At 39.4% G+C, this 20,564-nt stretch overlaps 1 protein-coding gene across 2 annotated transcripts in view; it reads right to left on the bottom strand.

Moving 5' to 3' along the window:
• The window catches only part of LOC306849927 (neurexin-3a-like), a gene marked incomplete at both ends in the record, with an annotated part of 262,700 nt that overhangs the window by 59,735 nt on the left and 182,401 nt on the right, over positions 1-20,564 (bottom strand). For both annotated transcript variants that reach the window (XM_079385310.1, XM_079385311.1), the window contains one exon: positions 15,866-16,047. In XM_079385310.1, coding sequence (XP_079241436.1) covers positions 15,866-16,047 — 182 coding nt within the window. The remainder of the gene's footprint in view (positions 1-15,865; positions 16,048-20,564) is intronic.

Genomic DNA, 20,564 nt, shown 5'->3' with positions numbered 1-20,564 from the left:
TGGACCAGCTCTATACCCTCTACAGGGTGCTAGAGGGTTCATGGGAGTTTGCCCAACCAGTCCACATGTGTTTTGTGGATTTGGAGAAGGCATTCGACTGTGTCCCTCGCGGCGGCCTGTGGAGGGTGCTCCGGGAGTATGGGGTCCGGGGTCCTTTACTAAGGGCTGTCCGGTCCCTGTATGACCGAAGCAGGAGCTTGGTTCGCATTGCCGGCAGTAAGTCAGACTTGTTCCCGGTGCATGTTGGACTCCGGCAGGGCTGCCCTTTGTCGCCGGTTCTGTTCATAAGTTTTATGGACAGAATTTCTAGGCGCAGCCAGGGGCCGGAGGGTGTCAGGTTTGGTGACCACACGATTTCGTCTCTGCTTTTTGCAGATGACGTTGTCGTGTTGGCTTCATCAAGCCAGGACCTTCAGCAGGCACTGGGACGGTTTGCAGCCGAGTGTGAAGCGGCTGGGATGAGAATCAGCACCTCCAAATCCGAGGCCATGGTCCTCAGTCGGAAAAGGGTGGTTTGCCCACTTCAGGTTGGTGGAGAGTTCCTGCCTCAAGTGGAGGAGTTTAAGTATCTTGGGGTTTTGTTCACGAGTGAGGGAAGGATGGAACGGGAGATTGACAGACGGATCGGTGCATCTTCTGCAGTAATGCGGTCGATGTACCGGTCTGTCGTGGTGAAGAAAGATTTACCGGTCAATCTACGTTCCTACTCTCACCTATGGTCATGAGCTTTGGGTCATGACCGAAAGGACAAGATCCCGGATACAGGCGGCTGAAATGAGCTTTCTCCGCAGGGTGGCTGGGCGATCCCTTAGAGATAGGGTGAGAAGCTCGGTCACTCGGGAGGAGCTCAGAGTAGAGCCGCTGCTCCTTCACATTGAGAGGGGTCAGCTGAGGTGGCTCGGGCATCTGTTCCGGATGCCTCCTGGACGCCTTCCTGGGAAGGTGTTCCGGGCGCGTCCCACTGGGAGGAGACCCCGGGGAAGACCTAGGACATGCTGGAGAGACTATGTCTCCCGGCTGGCCTGGGAACGCCTCGGTGTCCCCCCGGAAGAGCTGGAGGAAGTGTCTAGGGAGAGGGAAGTCTGGGCATCTCTGCTTAGACTGCTGCCCCCGCGACCCGGCCCCGGATAAGCGGAAGAAGATGGATGGATGGATGGAATAAGCTGAATTTTCAGAATAATCTCATAGTCTTCAGTGTCACACAATCCTTCAGAAATCATTCTAATATGCTATTTTGCTGATTAATGTGAAAACACTGCTTCTTAAAATTCTTTGAAGAATAGAATGATCTAAACAACAGGATTTTGTAACAATGTAGAAGACTTTTGCAATTTATGTTTTTACTAAAGTTGTCATTTCCATGCTCAAAGCATTGTCTAAAGAGCTTACTTTTTAAATATGGGGGAAACATCCTAATTTCTGTGAAAAAAGTGTACTGTATTTCATGCACTTGGGTTATTTCTACACAGACTAATTCAGAACATCTGTATGAATCCAATTAGATATTTCCTATATACAGTAACAACTTTCACATTCATATTGTGCACTAAAAAAAAAAAGGTGTGCTGTTGTTTCCACCAAAGATCTAGTATGCAGTTATGAACATATGTGATGCTTTTCTTAGATCTCCTTACAGCAACACCCCTTTTGTATTGTCAGCTTCTCACTCAAGTCTGTTCCGCGTGTAATTTGTTTCCGCTGGACTTTATATCAATTGGCATAATGTGAAACCATTTAGGGCTGTCATTCTTCATTGGCTTGTCAGCAAACAAAGCGGTCATTAGGGATAAGAACTACTCAAAGTGATGTAGTGTTCCTAAATTATGGATGCAGTGATTTGGTCGGTGACAGAAGCATAGGACTACGCCAGGCTGGAGACAGAATCATCTGACTTCACGTGTCTCTCTAACCAGGACTGATAACCACTGAGTTAGGATTAACATGAGCACAAAAATGCATTCACTTTTGTGAATTGCAAATGAAGCAACTAAACAGTTGTAAGATAAAACTAATGATTAGAGAGCACCAGGTAGACTGACAGAGCTACTCAGTATGCAGATTTGCATACAATATTTGGAGTACATGCTAAAGTAATTAAAATGATTTGAAGCGCTTTACAAAAAGATTAGCAAACACTCATTAACACTTTGATAAGATGGACAGCTCTCTCCATTCAACAAGCCAAGAAGCATCGCAGAGTAATCCAAACAAACAGCTGGAAATCACAAATTAGACAAAGTTTCTTTCTCATTAAAAGTGGAACTGATGCAATGCAGCTTTCCAGTGTCACAATGTCACTATTACGACCTCAGACTTGGTTTTTAGCAGTGCTTCAAAATGTAGTTCAATTAGCTTTCAAAGAAAATATGGCAATAGCAACCCCAAGGTCATAGGTTTCATTCCCAGGGAACTGATAAAAATGTCTCCTTTTGAATGCAGTGTAAGAAGCTTTGGGTAAAGGTGTGTGCCAAATGCATAAATGTAAACGTGAAATGTCATTACTGCTCCGCGTGATCACTTTTATACATGTGGGTAAATCCAACCAAATTCCCACTCGCCAACATAAAGCCGTTTAACTTAGTTTGGAATCTCCAAGGTTCTTCACAGTCAGACTTCCCTACGATCCTTAACTGCTTTCATCTCTCTTCTCTTTGACTTTGGCACAATAACTTTAAAAGACAGATTTGTAGGTCTTCAGCTGCACCACCCTGGATCATACATTTCGCAATGCCTTTGGAGCGACTCCCTGAAAATCAATGATAGAGCCGGTCCGCACCATTTCTTGATTATCAGCCATCCAAGCTTACAGCTAGAGAATCAAGGCTTTTTCTCTACAAAAAGAAAAGGCTGAATAAAACAGCCAGAGATTCGAAGTCCAAGAAGTGAAGCCTCTGGACTTCAAGCGTCAAAAATATCAGAAAGAACTCTTCAGGTTTATTTGTAATAACTTTTTACTTTGCCTCAACCCAGCTGTCAAAGTATTCAAAAGTCCACTCAAGGAAAAACTCAACATATAGAGCTGAAAACTAAAGGTTTCCCTTTTTAGCCTAATTGTTGGTACATTTGAGTGGATAATACAAGTGGGTCATTTTAACCTGTCTGATGGCTACTAGGAATTGTTAGGTTGTTCTAAGACTGATGTCTCCTACTGTGGATCGTGGGAAATTTAGTTTCCAGAGCACTTAAAACTTTTTCCCCCACAGGTCTTAAAATCACAGCAGGACTCAAATCACATGCATTACCTCAGAAATGAAAAGGAAAGGAAAAGACGTTCAGCGGCTTCACAGCATGCTGTAAACATGACTTTTTCTTCTGAGAACACTCAGCTGTAGTTATCTCAAATTATCCCTAGACAAAGCCACGCTTTGACTCTTTGAAACCTTACTTGTTCAGCAAATTTGATCATTTAATCACTGGACAAAACCATTTGGTACAGGACCAATCAAAATTTCCTCTTAACTACCGGCAGAAAGGATTTTACTGAGTTACACAACCATTCAGAGAAAATCATGGTACCTTGTTGGCTATGGCGATGAAACAGTCCCTTAGTTTTTTTGTTTTGTTTTGTTTTTAATTCAGAATGGCATTACTAAAAGCATTTTTCTTAAATACAAAAAAGCAAATAAGCAAATGGAGAGGAATCACATGAATATTACATTGCATTTTCAGCAGACACTGATGGATGCATAAGAAGTTGATGATTGGTTTTGGGCTAAATTCTGCAGAGAAGTGTCGGGAAACAACGGTCTAGTGAATTGTTGAATATAATATGGATTTGATGCCCGCTGGCCACGAGCAACACTGCTGAAGCAGACAGGTGCACTTATCTATTTCTGTGAGGCATCTATAAATCAAAGCAGAATAAATCCCTCTGTAACTGCTTTTGTATTTACAGGACTGAAAAAGAAATATATATTGCCTTATGGTTGTGATTGTGTTATATACCACTATGCAGCATTATTCGATCATTTTGAAATCATTTTTGGAGAGAGCACTGATAAAACAAGCAGAGTTCATAAGAGCAAAAATGAGGGGAAAAAAAACCTCATATTTCTGTTCATGCAAAGAAAGGAATCCAATCCGGCGCTGCCCACAAATGTACTAAGAAAATGTAGGCCTAAATCTAAAATTTTTGTGTAATTAACTATAGATTTTTAATTTAAAATTTAAATAAAAATAAAATGTACTAAAATTTATATATATATTCTATAATTATAATTCAAAAGTTTGGGGTGATAACTGAATATATATATATATATATATATATATATATATATATATATATATATATATATATATTTTTTTTTTTTTTAATTGTGCTCACCAAGGCTGCATTCATTTGTAAAAAATACGGTGAAAATATTATTACAATTTAAAATAACTGTTTCTGTGATGGCAATCAAATGAAAGAATAATGTTCAGTGTTACATGATCCTTCAAAAATCATTCTAATATGCTATCAGATGCTCAAGAATCGTTGCTTATTAATATCAGTGTTGAAAACACTTGTGCTGATTAACATTTTTTGTGGAAATGTTTTTTTTAGGATTCTTTAATGAATAGAAAGTTCAAAAAACAATATTTATTACATTGTCTTTAACTGTCACTTTTAATCATTTTAATGCATGAAGTAATTTTCTTTAAAAAGTGATTCCAGACTTTTCTTAGCAATTAACTAGGATTAACTGGGATTCATCAATTGGCAATGCATATAATTAATTTCAATTACCACTCAATTTTTAAATACATTTTATTTATTTATTTATACAGAAAAGCGTGCATTGTGGATTACACAGCTTCTCTCAGCCCATTTGAAGGTACAGCTTGAGGGGGAGGTCACTCCAAATGAACACATTTCCTGCCTGATTTCTGTACAGACCCCTGGTTACTGAATTGCAGGGGAGGCAGTCAGACAGACTGCAATTTTTCCTAGAACACACAATTACCATCTTCGTGAGGTGAATGCAAAATGACACAATGAAGTACTTTTGGAAATAATACTTCCAGTCTCGCCTTCCCCGAGCATTTCAGTAAATATAAAGGCTTACATTCAAGGAGAATAAAAAATCCAATAGAAATGACCTCAGCGTACTGAGATGAGGCACCTGTGTCTTTCATCTGTGCCATCAAGGAGATCGGCCAGTTTATTTAGATGGAGCAGTTTTGATTCCTCATAAATCTGCGCATCTCGCCTGACAGCATATGCTGTGAGGAAAGTGGGTCATGTAGGGAAGGTCTGGGCTGAGTGGCAAAGCCTGTCACAGATTAAAACGTGGCTGGACAAAATAATGCAAATTCGTGCCCCGCGGCTGCCAGCTTTCTTTAATACGAGCTGAGGTTTTTTTGTCAGTCCTTCAAGAATTGCCAGGAATATCGCTGGGGAAGATTTCCTACCATTATCATTAGCTGGAATACATTAACATAGACTGTTTTCAGGTGGCCAGAGTAAAAGTGTGCATGTACTAATCAATGTCAAGGTTAATGAGACAACTACAAAAAAATACTGGGAAGTCACTGAAATTCAACCTGTTTTGAGCAAAACCCATGAGGAAGCGTCAATTTCCTTCTTGTTTACGCGTCTGAGTTTCCTAAACTGAACCATGAGGATCAATGCACTCTGATCGGAATGACCTTCCAGGGCGTCTGCACTTTTTATTCTCCATCTGCGTTCACATTATGCTCTACTTCAGACATGGCTCGCATTCATCTGTTTTCAACTGCTGGCCAATTTAACGCAATTTCCAGATCAAAAATACCTTAGGGGGATTGCGTTACACCACTCTCATCCTCGCCTGTAGCCACGGCGGAGCCCGACAGTACGCTATCACAGAACCCAAATAAGACATTAATTGTAAACTGATTTGCTTTAGATTTGCTGATTTTAAAAAAGTCTGACTGTGTAGACATATAGGATACCACAAATACAGAAATGTGGAGACATATAGGATACAGTGTTTTTCTTTTTATCTGGAACAGAAGAAACCCTGGGGAGTAGCGAAATATTATGTGATAGTGAGCATAGTGAGATCTATCTTTGCTGTTCTCTCTGTATATTATTGTTTTTTTTTCCAGCACTTAGCATCTTTATAATATGAAGTGACATAAGTAATATAAAGTTCATAATATCTGTCACATGCTGATAAAAATATATTAAATATAGACTTGCTACAGAATACAAGTTTCAGGCGTATATGGAATATTGACTTTTTACAAGAAAATGTACTATAACAAAGAGTCAATCCATTGTTAACGATTTTGTATGTATGTATATACTATATATATATATATGTATATATACATTTATTGTATGCTGTCTTGTATTAGAATGATGTTATGTTTTAGAACTTATAGTGTCAATAAAAACAAAATCATCAAAATAATTCAAAATTATGGAACAAAATGTACTGTATATGTGCATTAAGTTCTTAGAATATACTAATTGATTTGATTAATATACAATAGAAACATGTATGCATATGTGGCAAAGGGCCGTGTCATTTCTGATAATAAGAGAGTGATTATTTATAGAGGTGGCCAGGTGAAGGTTTAAGCTACAGGCCTGGAGTGTTTCAGTTTTCAAACAACATTAGAAGGTAATATTAGACTCTGAAATATTGATTCATAACTCAGCAGTATGAGAGATTAAAGCTGGATTCTTTTGATGAGGTTGACCGTGAAAACAGAAACTCAGAACGCATTTAGAACAGCCTCCTCTATGTCAAGTTCATTTATCCAGCTGGGCTTTTTTACCACAATGACCACACATAGAGCAAAGGAGCTGATCAGAACTGCCAAACCAGCTGTGAATCTTAAACTATCACACACTGCTGGATGTGGCAGGTAAACTAAACAGCCATATAAGTAGAGAAAAGGTGGAGAAAATGAAGCAGAAACATTGTGTTGCACCTGCATTCCTAAGCTAAGTTGGAATAAAGCCATGTGTGATTGTGCTGTGATTAGCTCTACCGATGGATTGTGGAAATAGGCCTTTGAAAAAATGAGTTATATAAGCGCAACAGCTTCCTATAATTTTATACACTTCTGTTTCTAGCTTTTCAGCGAATAAACAGATTAATATTTGTGTCATAGGAAGAAATGTACTATTTCTAAGATTTTTTCTTAGTGAAGGGCATTAACGGTGGACATAAAGACATGCTTTGCAAACAGTCTTGTTTTATGCCACATTCAGGTAAGCATACATATAAATAAAAGATGTCAACATTAAGGTCACAATAAGTATCTGCAAAATTATATAAAATGATATATATATATACAAAATGATATATATATATATATATATTTACATTTATCTGACGCTTTTATCCAAAGCGACTTACAATTGCTATATATGTCAGAGGTCGCACGCCTCTGGAGCAACTAGGGGTTAAGTGTCTTGCTCAGGGACACATTGGTGTCTCACAGTGGATTCGAACCCGGGTCTCTCACACCAAAGGCATGTGTCTTATCCACTGCGCCATCACCACACCGTATTAGTGAGTGTAATAAGTAATTATTAATTATTTAGGTTTACTGATAAAATTATTTTCACACAAAACAACTTTCTGTGGAAATTGTATCTGAAAAAACTATAATTCCTTTTCGAGGGAACTCCGAACTGCATCCTCTAGGGGTCGCTATGGGGAACGCCATCAGCGTGACCCATGTCTGAAGCATACATACAAAAACACCACCTGTTGGCCGGCAACAGGCTATGACGTCACTACCGGCGCGACCACAGAATAAAGGGGTGCCGGGAAAATACCTCATTCTCTTCTTTGTCTTCAGTGATTTTTTTTTGTTTGAAGCGTGCATTCTACTGGTAAGAACGATTTTCTACTGTTACCATGGCGAGCACTAGCGAGGCGTTTAAGAGATGTGTGCATCCGTGTCCTCGTTATTTGACACCTGATGACACACACGACCTTTGCGTCATTTGTTTGGGCGAGGAGCACGCACGTGATGTCCTCGAGGGGGAAATCTGCGTGCACAGTGAGCATTTTTCAATGAGAAAGCTCCGCTCTCGTCTGTCTGTCTTTTCGAGGAAGGAGGGACAGCCGTCTGATTCCCGCGGTTCAAGACCCACTGTTGTCGAGGGACGGAGGAGAATGAGCTCGTGGGGCTCGCAGGCAGATCTGGCTGAGTTAGAGAGGGGGCTTCTCATGCTCGTCGGCCGCGAACGAGAGTGAGTTGCTGGATGATGATGATGTACCTCCGTCGAGACGGTGGTCGAGAAGTTTAGGGAGGTGAAGTCACGCTCAGCAGCCTTCAAAACCTTCATTCCAAGAAGGTCCAGGTCTGAGCCCGAACAACGCAGGGGGGTCCTGGCCCATCTCTGTCTGGGGATCAGAGATGGGCACAGAAGGCTAGTGTCGCGACTCATGCCCCTCCCCCGCCTGCGGGTAGGGCTAGAGGGAGGCGTGGGTCAAAGAGAGGTAGGCAAGACCTGAGGGAGGTGATCCAGACGAGGCGTTCTCAACGCTCTCGTCCGGAGCCGAGTAAGACTTGAACGTCTACTCCCTTCCCTCGAGGGGCATCTGCCATCATCTTCCCCTCTCTAATTCCCCTGCAACCACTATTAATTCCACCTGACCGAGGTTAGGTGGGAACCTAGAAAGCTGCGCTTGAAAAACATTGCAGTCTCTATGCTGGATTTATGATGTTTTGGTAAGGTTCTATGTTTCATAGAAGCTACCTTACTGACGATCCGGACCCGACTCTTCAGATTTTTTATGAGCACGCAACCCCTTCCTGAGCGTTGGAGTTTCCCTCTCATCCTGAGAGTTGAGTTCTCCACCCCCCCAGAGCTCTGTGAGTTAGCAACTTCAGGTTGTTAGCCCTCTCTCTGCCTCCCTGTTAAGTTGCTCGCTTTGCTCCCTAGAACGGTGTTTACAAATCCATGTTATGGTAAGTGCGCACGATAGTCTCTGTGCACTTTCTGAAAGCCACGTTGTGGTAAGATCGCACATCAAGTGTTTTGCGTTCTTTCTAAAATCCTGTACGGTATGGGTTACGCGCTGCGGCTTCGTGCCCTTTCTTTGGGTTGATTAGGCCCCGATTACGCCTTGGGCCCCACTCTACCTATTTCTTCCAATGTTTCTGGTGTTTAAAATCCATGTTATGGTAAGTGCGCACGCTAAGTCTCTGTGCACTTTCTGAAAGCCACGTTGTGGTAAGATCACACATCAAGTGACTTGTGTTCTTTCTAAAAACCCGTACGGTAGGGGTTACGCGCTGCGGCTTCATGCCCCTTCTTTGAGTTGGTCAGGCCCCGGTTTCGCCTTTGGGCCCCACTCTACCTATTTCTCTCAATGTTTCTCGGCTTGAACAGTGGGGTGCTACCGAGGGTCTGTTGAGACAGTTCCCTCAGTGAGCTTGTGCAGAGCAAGCGGTAGCCCCTGGGTGACATGCCAGGACCTAGCAACTATCCTAGGCACTTGGCTCTATCCCCTTAAAGGAATCTTTTCTTATGATTCAAAGCCTTCGAGCTCTACCCTGGGTCCGGGAGTCCCGGCCCTTAACAGGAATACGTTTTTAGGGTATACAGCTTGGGTCTTTGGCCGTAGGGGATAATGTCACTGACAGCCGTCTAACCGTCCCAGGGACAACTCCCTTAGCCCGGTAGAGTTGGTGCTCGCCTTTTGTGCTTGGCTTGCACTCCCTCGGCATGGTGGCATGGGTATTCCGTTCCCCATAGCGACCCCTAGAGGACGCAGTTCGGAGGGAATGTCTCAGGTTACGCATATAACCATTGTTCCCTGAGTAGGGAACGAGACACTTTGTCCTCTAGGCTCGGTGCCATGCTTTGGACGCAAGCTTCAGACGAAGAAGTGAATGAGGTATTTTCCTGGCGCCCCTTTATACTGTGGTCATGCCGGTAGTGATGTCATAGGCTGTCACCAGCCAACAGGTGTTGTTTTTGTATGTATGCTTCAGACACGGGTCATGCTGACGGTGTTCCCCATAGCGACCTCTAGAGGACGCAGTGTCTCGTTCCCTACTCAGGGAACCATGGTTACATACGTAACCTGAGACGTTCTGCTGAAGTTGGCTCTTCCCTGTATACTGTTTCTCAGCACTGAGCATCTATAATATAAAGTAATATAGGCAATATAAAGCTCATAATATCTGTCACATGCTGAGTAAAATATAAATAAAAATATTAAATATAGACTTGCAACAGAAAACTAATTTTGGTTGTACATGGAATATTGATAAGAAATAAGTATACATACATACTGTAAATGATGGAATCACCTTTATATATAATTAACAGAAATTAAATTATAAATATATAAAATTATGCATTACATTATGTTCAGCAGTATTCATTAAATATCAAAATGTATATAAAATATATAAAAAAATAGTGGTAAACCCCAAAAGACTCAAACGAAACTCATTAAATGAACCTGGTTTAAAATCAAGAGCTTAGTTTTCTTTCCTGTCATACAATCCACTCTGCAAATCATTAGACTCAGATGCATTTTAATGGCAGTACATGCAAACTTCACGAAAACCTGATGCAAATACCCCTTCTGCAGCAAAACCTCAATAGCAAACCATTTTAGAAGATCTATGGTCCAAACCTGAAAACTAGTTGTGTGAAGACGTCAATAAATTACCCAGTTACCTGCAACAAATTCCTCTGTGAATTTATTCTGTATAAACAGGAACTAAATATTTGCATTTATAATACTTAGATGGAAAAAAGAGCCTCAGACCCCCCACAACCATAGCGTTCCAGTTTAGTCACATCGCTTTTTCACGTCTTAAGAGTCTGTCAGAATGAAGTATATCCCCCTCTCTTTGGTATAGAAACTGTGAACTCCGAGCAGCAAATGGAACAAGCTGGGTAATTGTGCTCACTTTTCTCACTCAGAAACGTTCTGCACTAAGGCTGAATGGAAGTGGAGTGGGATGCTTGTGGCAGGGGCCATTCAGCACAGGGAGGTTTGCAGGATTGAAAATCAACAGGCAATGTGTAGTTATGCTGCTCACTGATTAAAAGAGATCAACACCATTGATTTTCTGTACACTTAAATCATTCTCTCTTATAGGATTTCAGTCAACAGCTTTGGTGGCAAAGACTGCTGGTGTCGGAGCCATTTATCCTTTCCCTCTTCTGTCGATATGTGGAAAGGGCCCAGCAACGTAATTCAGTTAAAATGACTGGCCCATCATTGGACCATGTCATTTTAAGGCCCCTGTCTATTTGGCCAGAGTGCAAGTTTCTAAACCGAAAAGACATTGGTTAACATTATTTAAAACAGCAATAGCGAGCGTGTTTTGCTTTGCAGGGGGTGAAAAAGACCTTTAAAGCAAATTGAAACATCTCGTCCACTCGTGTAGCAGTAATACAACACGGAGGCACAAGCAATTTGTAGAAACGCTTAGTTTTTTACCCTAATTACACACTTACTTCCAGCTGTGCAGCTGGTGGAGGGAAGCTATTTGCTCTTAATGAGTATCCAACGGTTTTACAAAAAATACGTAATGCTATGCAGACGCTGCTCTTCGTATTAGAGAAGGAGCGAATTCCAAATGCATTTAACTTTAGTCATTTGAAACTTTCTTTAAGCGTTTAACTCTTAAGGAAGACAGAGGAACAGAATGGCAATTTCAAATGAATGTGTGATGAGTGTTACAATCAACCGGAACAGCAGGGACATCTTCACGAGAGTCTCTCCTCGCCTCTTCCTCTCTCTCCAGAAGAAGACGTCTAAATTAAAGGCATTTAGCAGACGCTCTTATCCACAGCAACTTACAAAAGTGCATCGTGTGAGACCATCATGGTCAACAGATGGCAAACATGCTGGCATGAATGGTTTACTGGTAGTAGGGAAATAATGGCTGTAAAAAGGCAAAATCTGTGTAAGTGTGTGTGTGTGTGTGTCATGAATGGTTTTATCATGGTCAAAATAATAATTCTACAATGCATGACCCAATAGGAATTGGATTCATTAGTTTTCTACCACGAAAAGGCAGCTGTTCAAATGTTCAAATTTGACTTGATTATACACAAATGCTTCAGTAATGTTCATTTGTACATCTTTAATAAAAAATGAAATTCAAGAGAACTAATTATAATTATAACAAATGTGTGAGAAATTTTTATTTGCTTGCAACTTTTTATAGCTATGATCACCGCAAACAGCATCAACAAATCTCACACAAAACATTTTCACACTTCTATCCACAGATTTGGGCAGATTTTGCACTCCTCCCTACTGAGAGAATGAGACAAGTACTAGTCAAAGGTTTGGAAACATATGGTTTGATGATGTATGTATGATATGAAATTTTGATTATGTGATGCATGTATGACACGAAACCGATGAAGTCATTTCAAGTTGTGAATTTTGATGAAGACAGCAAATTCTGATAATTATGTCATTTTTAACCCAAAATATGTAACTGGCCTCACTGCAAACCACAAACTGTAATTCTTCTTGCTCTGTTCTGGTTTGAAACAACCACTTTTCACAATCCAACCACTTTCTGATGAATAAAATCAAGTCCCACCCACCTTTACCTGTTTCACTGAAAAGTGTGTCACACTACAGAAGTAAAATAAGTTTAAAATGCTGTTCTTTGAGATTGCAAGGGCTATGAAGTGAGGGTGTAACAAGACCCGTTATGATATGGATGAATGTGTCACATGGACAGAATACATGGCGAGAAGCAGATGGCATGTCTATATCTTCAGACATCAGATGACTTTAAAAGTGAGAAATGCCAAAATTTACAGTGGACAGATGTTCCTTGCTTTGATGTGTGGAGATGCAGGATGTAAAAAGGACAGTTCACCCAAAAATAAAAACCCTGACATCATGTGCTTCCAAACCCGTATGACTTTCTTTCTTCTGTTTTCTTTTTTTTTTTTACATACAATAACCATACAATAAAAGTCAATGGGGTGTTGTTTTGGACCTCACTGGCTTTCATTGTATATACAAAAACTGAAAAAAACTCTTCAAAATATATTATTTTCTGCTCCAAGTATAGAAAGAGAGTCACACAGGTTTGGAATGACTTGAGGGTGACTACATGATGACAGAATTAACATTTTTCACTTGAACTATCCCTTTAAAACTCACAATGCGAAATTCCAAACTTAGAATAAAAACGGGATTAATTAATAATGGTAGTCATGAGGTAGCATTTTAGTCTAAACTGTGATTATTAATTCGACCCCGTTAGATTATATGGTTTATTAAGGCTCAAGTTAAAGTGATTGGTTCGCAGACTCCATCACAGAGGTTGCCATTTCAGAGTTGGCATGTTTGAAGGGCAACGGCACTGACATTTCCCTTGTTGCCGGAAACTGTCTAACAAGGTATTCCATGGTGTCACCAGCCGCTCAGTTCAGAAGTGTAAGAAAGACGAGCGTTTACAGCTGAAAATAGCTCTCTCATTATCAGCACTGAAGAAATGAGTGGAGGGAGACTTCCATAATCAGCAAAAAAAAAACAAAAAAAAAAACAGCGACATTTTGATCCATCGTCACCTACTACTCTTCCCAAAGTTGAGGACAAACATAACAAAGTATATTTACATTCCAAGGACTAAACGTTTAGTGCTCAAATCTAAAAAGAGACTAAAGACATAATGTGCCCTGTATAGTGTTCCAAATGCAAAGATTAATTCCACACCAGTACATGCTAATCAAAGGCAACTCCCAATCACTAGTTACGTAAGTTTCGAAAATACGGCAGCTTAATTCCCTTTACTCTAGAGTTGTGCTCTAGATTTTGTTCATTTGGCTGAAGAGGCTTATTTCCATCAGCGCTGCTATAATGGGGCGAGTGTGTGTGTGTGTCATAAAGGGTAAAGGCAGGGGGTGAGGGTTTAGTGAAATGCCCTTAGTTATATTGCCCATTACAGAGCCCCAAGTGTCCCAGTGGACCACCAACATGGGCCACAATAAAACTAGTGGACAGATGGAGATAGCCAGAGAAATATTCCCCATTCACATTCTGACAAAAAAAAAAAATCCAGCCCCCCATTAAACTACAAGGTCACTTGTTTATGTGCAAACGTAATAAGATGTGATTTTTGGTTTGTTTACTATCAGTTTCAATATGTCGCAGTAATCTATACTGTACAGTTAGAAATTTTCGAATGTGTTGAACTGTTTATTAAATCAGGAAATATTAAAAAAGCATCAATAATTAACTACTTTTTCAAAAAGTTCACAAGAGCAGTGTTTATTTAAAAATAAAAATTCTAACAGTGTAAAAGTTTTTAAAGTCACGTTTATATATCTATCTATCTATTACATATGCGTATGTCTCAATTCTTGTCTATTAATTAAAATGATCTTATACATAATTTATACTGTACTATTAGACATTAAAATTAGGGAATGATAAAATGCACAATAATTAATAAATGTTTTTAAGTGAAATTAATATGGCCAAAAGTATGTGCAAAACATTTTGAATAAAAAAATTAATAAAATGAGTGTGTGCTTAGGTGTCTACATTTTTCAATATATATTGTTTGTGCAGTATTAATAAAAAAATTATAATAAAAAGGAAACACTCTAATGACCTCATTGTTCATTTATGAGCTAAAGACCCTTTGGTGACAAACATTGTCTGAAAATGAATCCTTTTGTCTTACAGAAAAGCAGGTTAATTACCAAACCAGCATCCATTACATGAGTGCTGAATTATTTACATTATTGGACACATCCGGCCAAATAGAAGCTCTCATCGTGGATAAACTGTAGGAAAAAAGCTGCTGGGCTTTTGTGTGGCGTATGTATTGATTTTTAATAATTTGAAAAGAACATTGTGCAGCTCAGCAAAATAAAACACACCACTTCTGAAGAAATTCACAGTTGATATGGCTGATCTTAGGAAAAGTTTTTCTTTTTTATTTATTTTTTTATAATGCAGCTGTGGAGTGACAAACTTCTTATTGTCACTGACACAATACAAAGATTAATGTAGAAGTGAAGCTGTGCAACTCAAAACAGAGCCGCCTGAGAGACATCATTATTCTTGGATTGATTATTTACAAGGACGTGCAACAGAAAGAAAAAGAAACCACCCACAAGGTATCCACACACAGAGGTGTTGTGTTCTATGAAATGCACAGAATGCCTGTCGACACCTCAAATCTCTCCCATTATAATCAATGCAGCACTGAAGCACAATACACTGGAAGCATATGTTGTGTCGGATTGAGATTGTGTATTTTTGAGATGCTGCAGCACTACTCCTACCACTTAATTACCCATGTCTGTATGAAAAAATTAATGCACTTTTGAAATATTATTTCACTTTTTTCCCCCTTTTTCTATGAATTTTATTTGTAATGTATTCAAACCAATGCCTTTGTTTTATTAAGTTGTTAAAATAGGTATTTTATACACACCAATGCTGCAGCTAAAAATACAGTTAAACAATAATATTCCTCTGATAACAAAGATGAATTTTCAGCAGTTATTACTGCAGTCTTCACTGTCACATGATTCTTTTGATAATCATTCTAATATGCTGCTTAAGAAATATTTATTTTTATCACCAATGCTTAACACACTTGTGATGCTTAATATTTTTTCTGTAAACTGTGATTTGTTTTTGATGAATAGAAAGTTCATAAGAACCACATTTATTTGTGTACATTTTTGTGAAACTATAACATTTTCGTCAAAGTAATGCATGCATGTTGAATAATGATTCAATAATTATAAATATAAATTATTAATATATAAAATGCTGAAGTCATAAGCCTCACAGCTGATTACTGGTCGAGCCCAGTGTGAACAGGGCATCAGAAACACATCTCTACTGTGTGCTCTGGCTTGTGAAATTTGTAGATGTGGCCGATCAAGTTAGAAGAAGCTCTGACTTACAATGTGGAGCATGAGGTAGTCTCCCAGGCCGGGGGCGCTGTCGATGCGGATCAGGATGCCCTCCTTGAGAGAGGTGCTAAAGCCCACTGTCAGCCTGTCCGTACGGGTGCTCGGGCGCTCGTTGGCCGGCCAGTTAAAGGTTATGAGGCCTCCTCCTTTCCCAAAAATATATGTTGTTCCAGCTGGAAAAGACAACAAGAGAATGCAAAGATTAGCCTGCATTACTGAGGGCTTGACTCTGAACGCATTTCAACTGCAATACACAAATTATTTTTATGAAACTGTGTGCAGAAGAACCTTTTAATTTGTTAAACTGAAATGAACTTTCAGCCAAAGTGAAATATAAATCGAAGAGGCCCATAGATATACATACACATCTATATACATACAATTAAAAATGCTGCCCCCCCCCAACTTTATTCATTCCATTTCTAGACAAAAAAAAATGTAGACATTGAACTCAGAAATTACTAGTAAATTGCACACATAATTACAAAGAATGACAGATATACATGGAATTTAATATGAAATTCCAAAGTAGAAAGACTGAAATAGCATTTGTATTCAGAACTTCGACAAAAATAATTTTAACAGTGTGTTTAGTGACATGAAATCCACTTAAATGTCACTCCAAATGCAGTAGAGAAAAAACAGCAGGATGAAAACCAGAACAATCCCATACATTGTCACATTCACAAATGCTGATAGCACAAGAACCAATGATGTGCCACTAAAATGTCCTCTTCAAGTTTCCCCAACTAGGCCAAAGACTTTGAGAAAAGTCCTGACATTTTTAAGTTGTCAGCGGCTGCTCTTACCCGCGTTCTGGTAGCACTAGCGATCGGATCTTAAGCATGAATAATGCCCACACCTGGGTCAGAAAAGTCATAATTCTTCAGGCTCATATTCTCAGCAGAGCCTGCTGGAAAATGCTGTGACCTATCCAAGTTAAATATAACTCTTTCCAGGGAATAACAGCAGGAGCCTTTGATGAATGAATTCTGCTATTATCATGCATTATACGAGGGAAAAGGCAAACGCAAAAGGCTTCACCTGGAATAGATGTAGGGTAATAATTCTTTCCAATTTGGCCGGCCACATACTGAAACTCGGGGAACAGTGTTGCGGTAAACAAAAGCATTGTTGGGTAAACTGCAATTTCACGGGACTATTTGTTTTGGACAACATTTGCAAGGGGGGATCGTGGTGCAAAGCCATTCTATTGATTTCCCCCCTGCTTTCAACAATCTACCAACAAATGGCTGCATGTGCGGTAGGAAAGGGGACAGCTGGCAGAACTGCCCTCCACTCAAGGGGCCTGTCAAGTGGAACATCTGGCCCTGGAGCGGATCATGCACTCACACAATATATCGCCCCCTCCATCTCAGACGTGCTGCCACTCGCAGTCCCTTTATGGCTCTCATTCTCAATTTGAGTCGTTGACTTCAGCGATCCTTTCCCACGACAGCTTGGCAAGTCATCGGGGCAGCAGCATGTAATATATATGCAAGATACAGCCATATGCGTCAAGAAGTTATGATTTTGCTGTTACAGGTGACACAATCCGTCATTAACTTCTGACAGATCGCACCAATACGCAACGGGAAGTCACAGCTGGAGATGCGATGGCGCCATAGGTGCAATCTTTTGCTCACGGACAAGATGGAACTGAACCTCATTTGCACTTATGTGTCTGAGTTTGAATGAAAATTATTCAGAGGTAATGCATTTAATATCATAAGCAGAGGCATGGATTCTGTTGGTATTGCGTTTTTACTCCAAAAGCACTTAAAGGTTATTGTTGTTGTTTTTTTTTTTAATGATTTGGAGATGCTCTAGGCTTGTGCTGTTATGTCAGACATGTAATGACTGTGAGGCTTTTAAAACAATTAAGAAACCTAAGTGTGCCGTTCCTTTCTGCATTTTGATGAGCTCGCCGATATTTGCCGTGATGTCAGATTAAGACGTAAAAGGGAAATGCAGCGGAACTACTTCCATAAAGAGGAAGTAGTGTCAACGGTTTACTCAAAGCAGTGCATGCCTGTAGAATGTTCTTTAATAAATTAGCTGCCAGCTTCAAACAACCCAGCTAATGTGAAATCTTAACCTGATAAGCATTCAAATGAGGACAGAAACCCACCAACAGAAAAAAGAAGAAGGACTAATTGAGACGCATACAATGTATTTCTCGAAGCCTCTGGATTGTATTTTAGGATTTTGAGCACTAATGGTTGCCTTTGTTAAAAAATTCCATTAAGCAAAATGGAGGTATCTCTTCAAATGGAGGGTGTTCTACCTTTAATGGATAGTCTTCCAGTGACCTAGAGTACATAGACTGAATTATCAATAATCAGTCAATTATTTTGCAGAGCAAAATGGAAAACATCCGGACCTTTCCCCACATTCACGTACATTGCAATGTGATATGTGTAATTTTGTCTGTATGGCTGATGTGAATATGTTATTGAAACCTTTTAAGGTACCAAAAACACAACACATGTCTGTGAATACAGAAGATGAAACAATGTTTTGCAGCTTAGGAACTGCATGTCAAACAACACTGCAGGTCCCAACCCCAAAGTAGCACTGATTAAATATTAAATACACTTTAAATGTCACATTTTGAAATCATAACTCAAATAAATACAACGCTCTACCTTCTCTGAGTTCAAAATCCATATAATTAGAATTAATGATCGATTGCAAAATTAAGACTGAGAGGAATACCCAGGGCACCTCACACTTAAATAATACAATTATTTGTATTTTTGGCCAAGTTATGGTAAAGCACTGGTTCATGTCATGATTTATTAGTATTTATTATATTAGTATTAATATTGTATTCATATTACACACAAATATAAAATATATAGTATCCAATTTTAATACAATAAAATATAAATGGAAATTAAATGCAGTTTATATGCAAATTTATTTACTAGGTGAAATGTACACTAAATACATCTGTGCATGTAAAGCACATATGCGGCCCTGGACCACAAAACCAGTCATAAGGTACAATATTTGGCTGAGATACAGATACAACTATTTGACAATCTGGAATCTGAGGGTGCAATAAATAAATAAATACTGAGAAAATCACCTTTAAAGTTGTCCAAATGATGTTCTTAGCAATGCATATTGTTTATCAACAATTAAGCTTTTATTAAGTTTTGATCTATTTACGGTATGAAATTTACAAAATATCTTCATGGAACATGATCTTTACTTCATATCCTAATGACTTTTGGCATAAAAGAAAAATCGATAATTTTTTTTGACCCATATAATATATTGTTGGCTATTGCTACAAACATATCCGTGCTACTTATGACTGGTTTTGCGGTCCAGGGTCACATATCAGTTGTGGCATTTATTCATTCATTCAACCAATTCTTTCAAATAAACTGAATCATTTAGGAATGAAACAAATACCTGTCTGAGTGAAACACTGAATCATTCATTCAACCGTTTCGCTGATTCAAAACAAATGAACTGACCATCTTTATGAATGAGTTATCAGTTCATTCACTCAACTGATTGGTTCAAAAATGCTGAATTTTTAATGAATTAAATAATTAATGTATTATTTTTCATCCATTCACTCATTCTAATATTACTTTAACTCTGCTTGAAACTTTTTTTTTGAGAAGACCACATTAATGAACTTGACGACACCTTGAGAGCCACCGATACTTAATTCACTCTATTTGCTTATATATATATATAAAACATTCTAATCTCATCTCAGCATTGATACTCTTATAATTGCAAAGGACAATCACCAACAAGGGCACATCTCTTTGAGACGTGCTGATTACAGCGATAAGGCACACATGATGAAGAGTTCATGCAGTGTGTCACATAGCGAAGAGCGCATCCTTCATCCACTGCATTAAAACTGCAACAAGAAGCCTGTTACTAGACAGTGGCAAGACAGACAAAAGATTGCTGCTTCTTCCATGTGTCAGCATGCAAGGTGGAAGTTCAAAGACCTGTCGCTCAATCATGCATACGATCATAATGTAAGCGAAAATGAAATGCCTCGCTCAATACGTGATTCATCCGCACCTGCCCTATTGATATTCCGTAAGTGTGAAATGGAAAGTGCTGCTGAGCTTCGTTCCCCCAAATTTGACTGTAAGATGAGAATGTTCAAAATCTCAATTTGATCAAGTACATTCCAGGCCCTTCTTTTCAGCCTGATACCATGCACGTGCAAAAATTGATTGCCTGTACACACAGAGCTGTAATATCTGAAATAGAGTATTTTAAGCAGACAGGCACTGTGCTAGAATGATCCCAAGAGTCAACAGTATAGAGCTGCTCTCAAGGCGAGTGTTGGGAGGTTTAAAGTCTATCAGCTCAGCAATTGGTTCTGAGCTTCTTAGATAAGGAGGCGATTAGAAAAGTGAGCAGGTAGAAGTCCTGTCTGCTCCAAACTTGAATGCAAGTCACTGTGAAGTTCTAAACTCGCATTTAGCAAATATCTGATTCGATTACAATGGCAAAGGCAGCGAGACCAGACATACGTCACACATTCAGCAGATTCAGTAACTTGTGAGCTTTCGGTCTGGATTGGGTTTTTAATTTAACTAGCAAATGAGGAGTTATGCTCACAGCGTGAAACCCAGAGAAGATATGTGGGTTGAATAAATCCATTTCTGCCAGTGGGGCACTTGGGAAACCGCATGAATAA

This window comes from Barbus barbus (genome assembly GCF_936440315.1).
Source record: "Barbus barbus genome assembly, chromosome: 30".
NCBI classification, from domain to species: Eukaryota; Metazoa; Chordata; class Actinopteri; order Cypriniformes; family Cyprinidae; genus Barbus; species Barbus barbus.
This window is presented reverse-complemented; position numbering and strand designations above follow the sequence as displayed.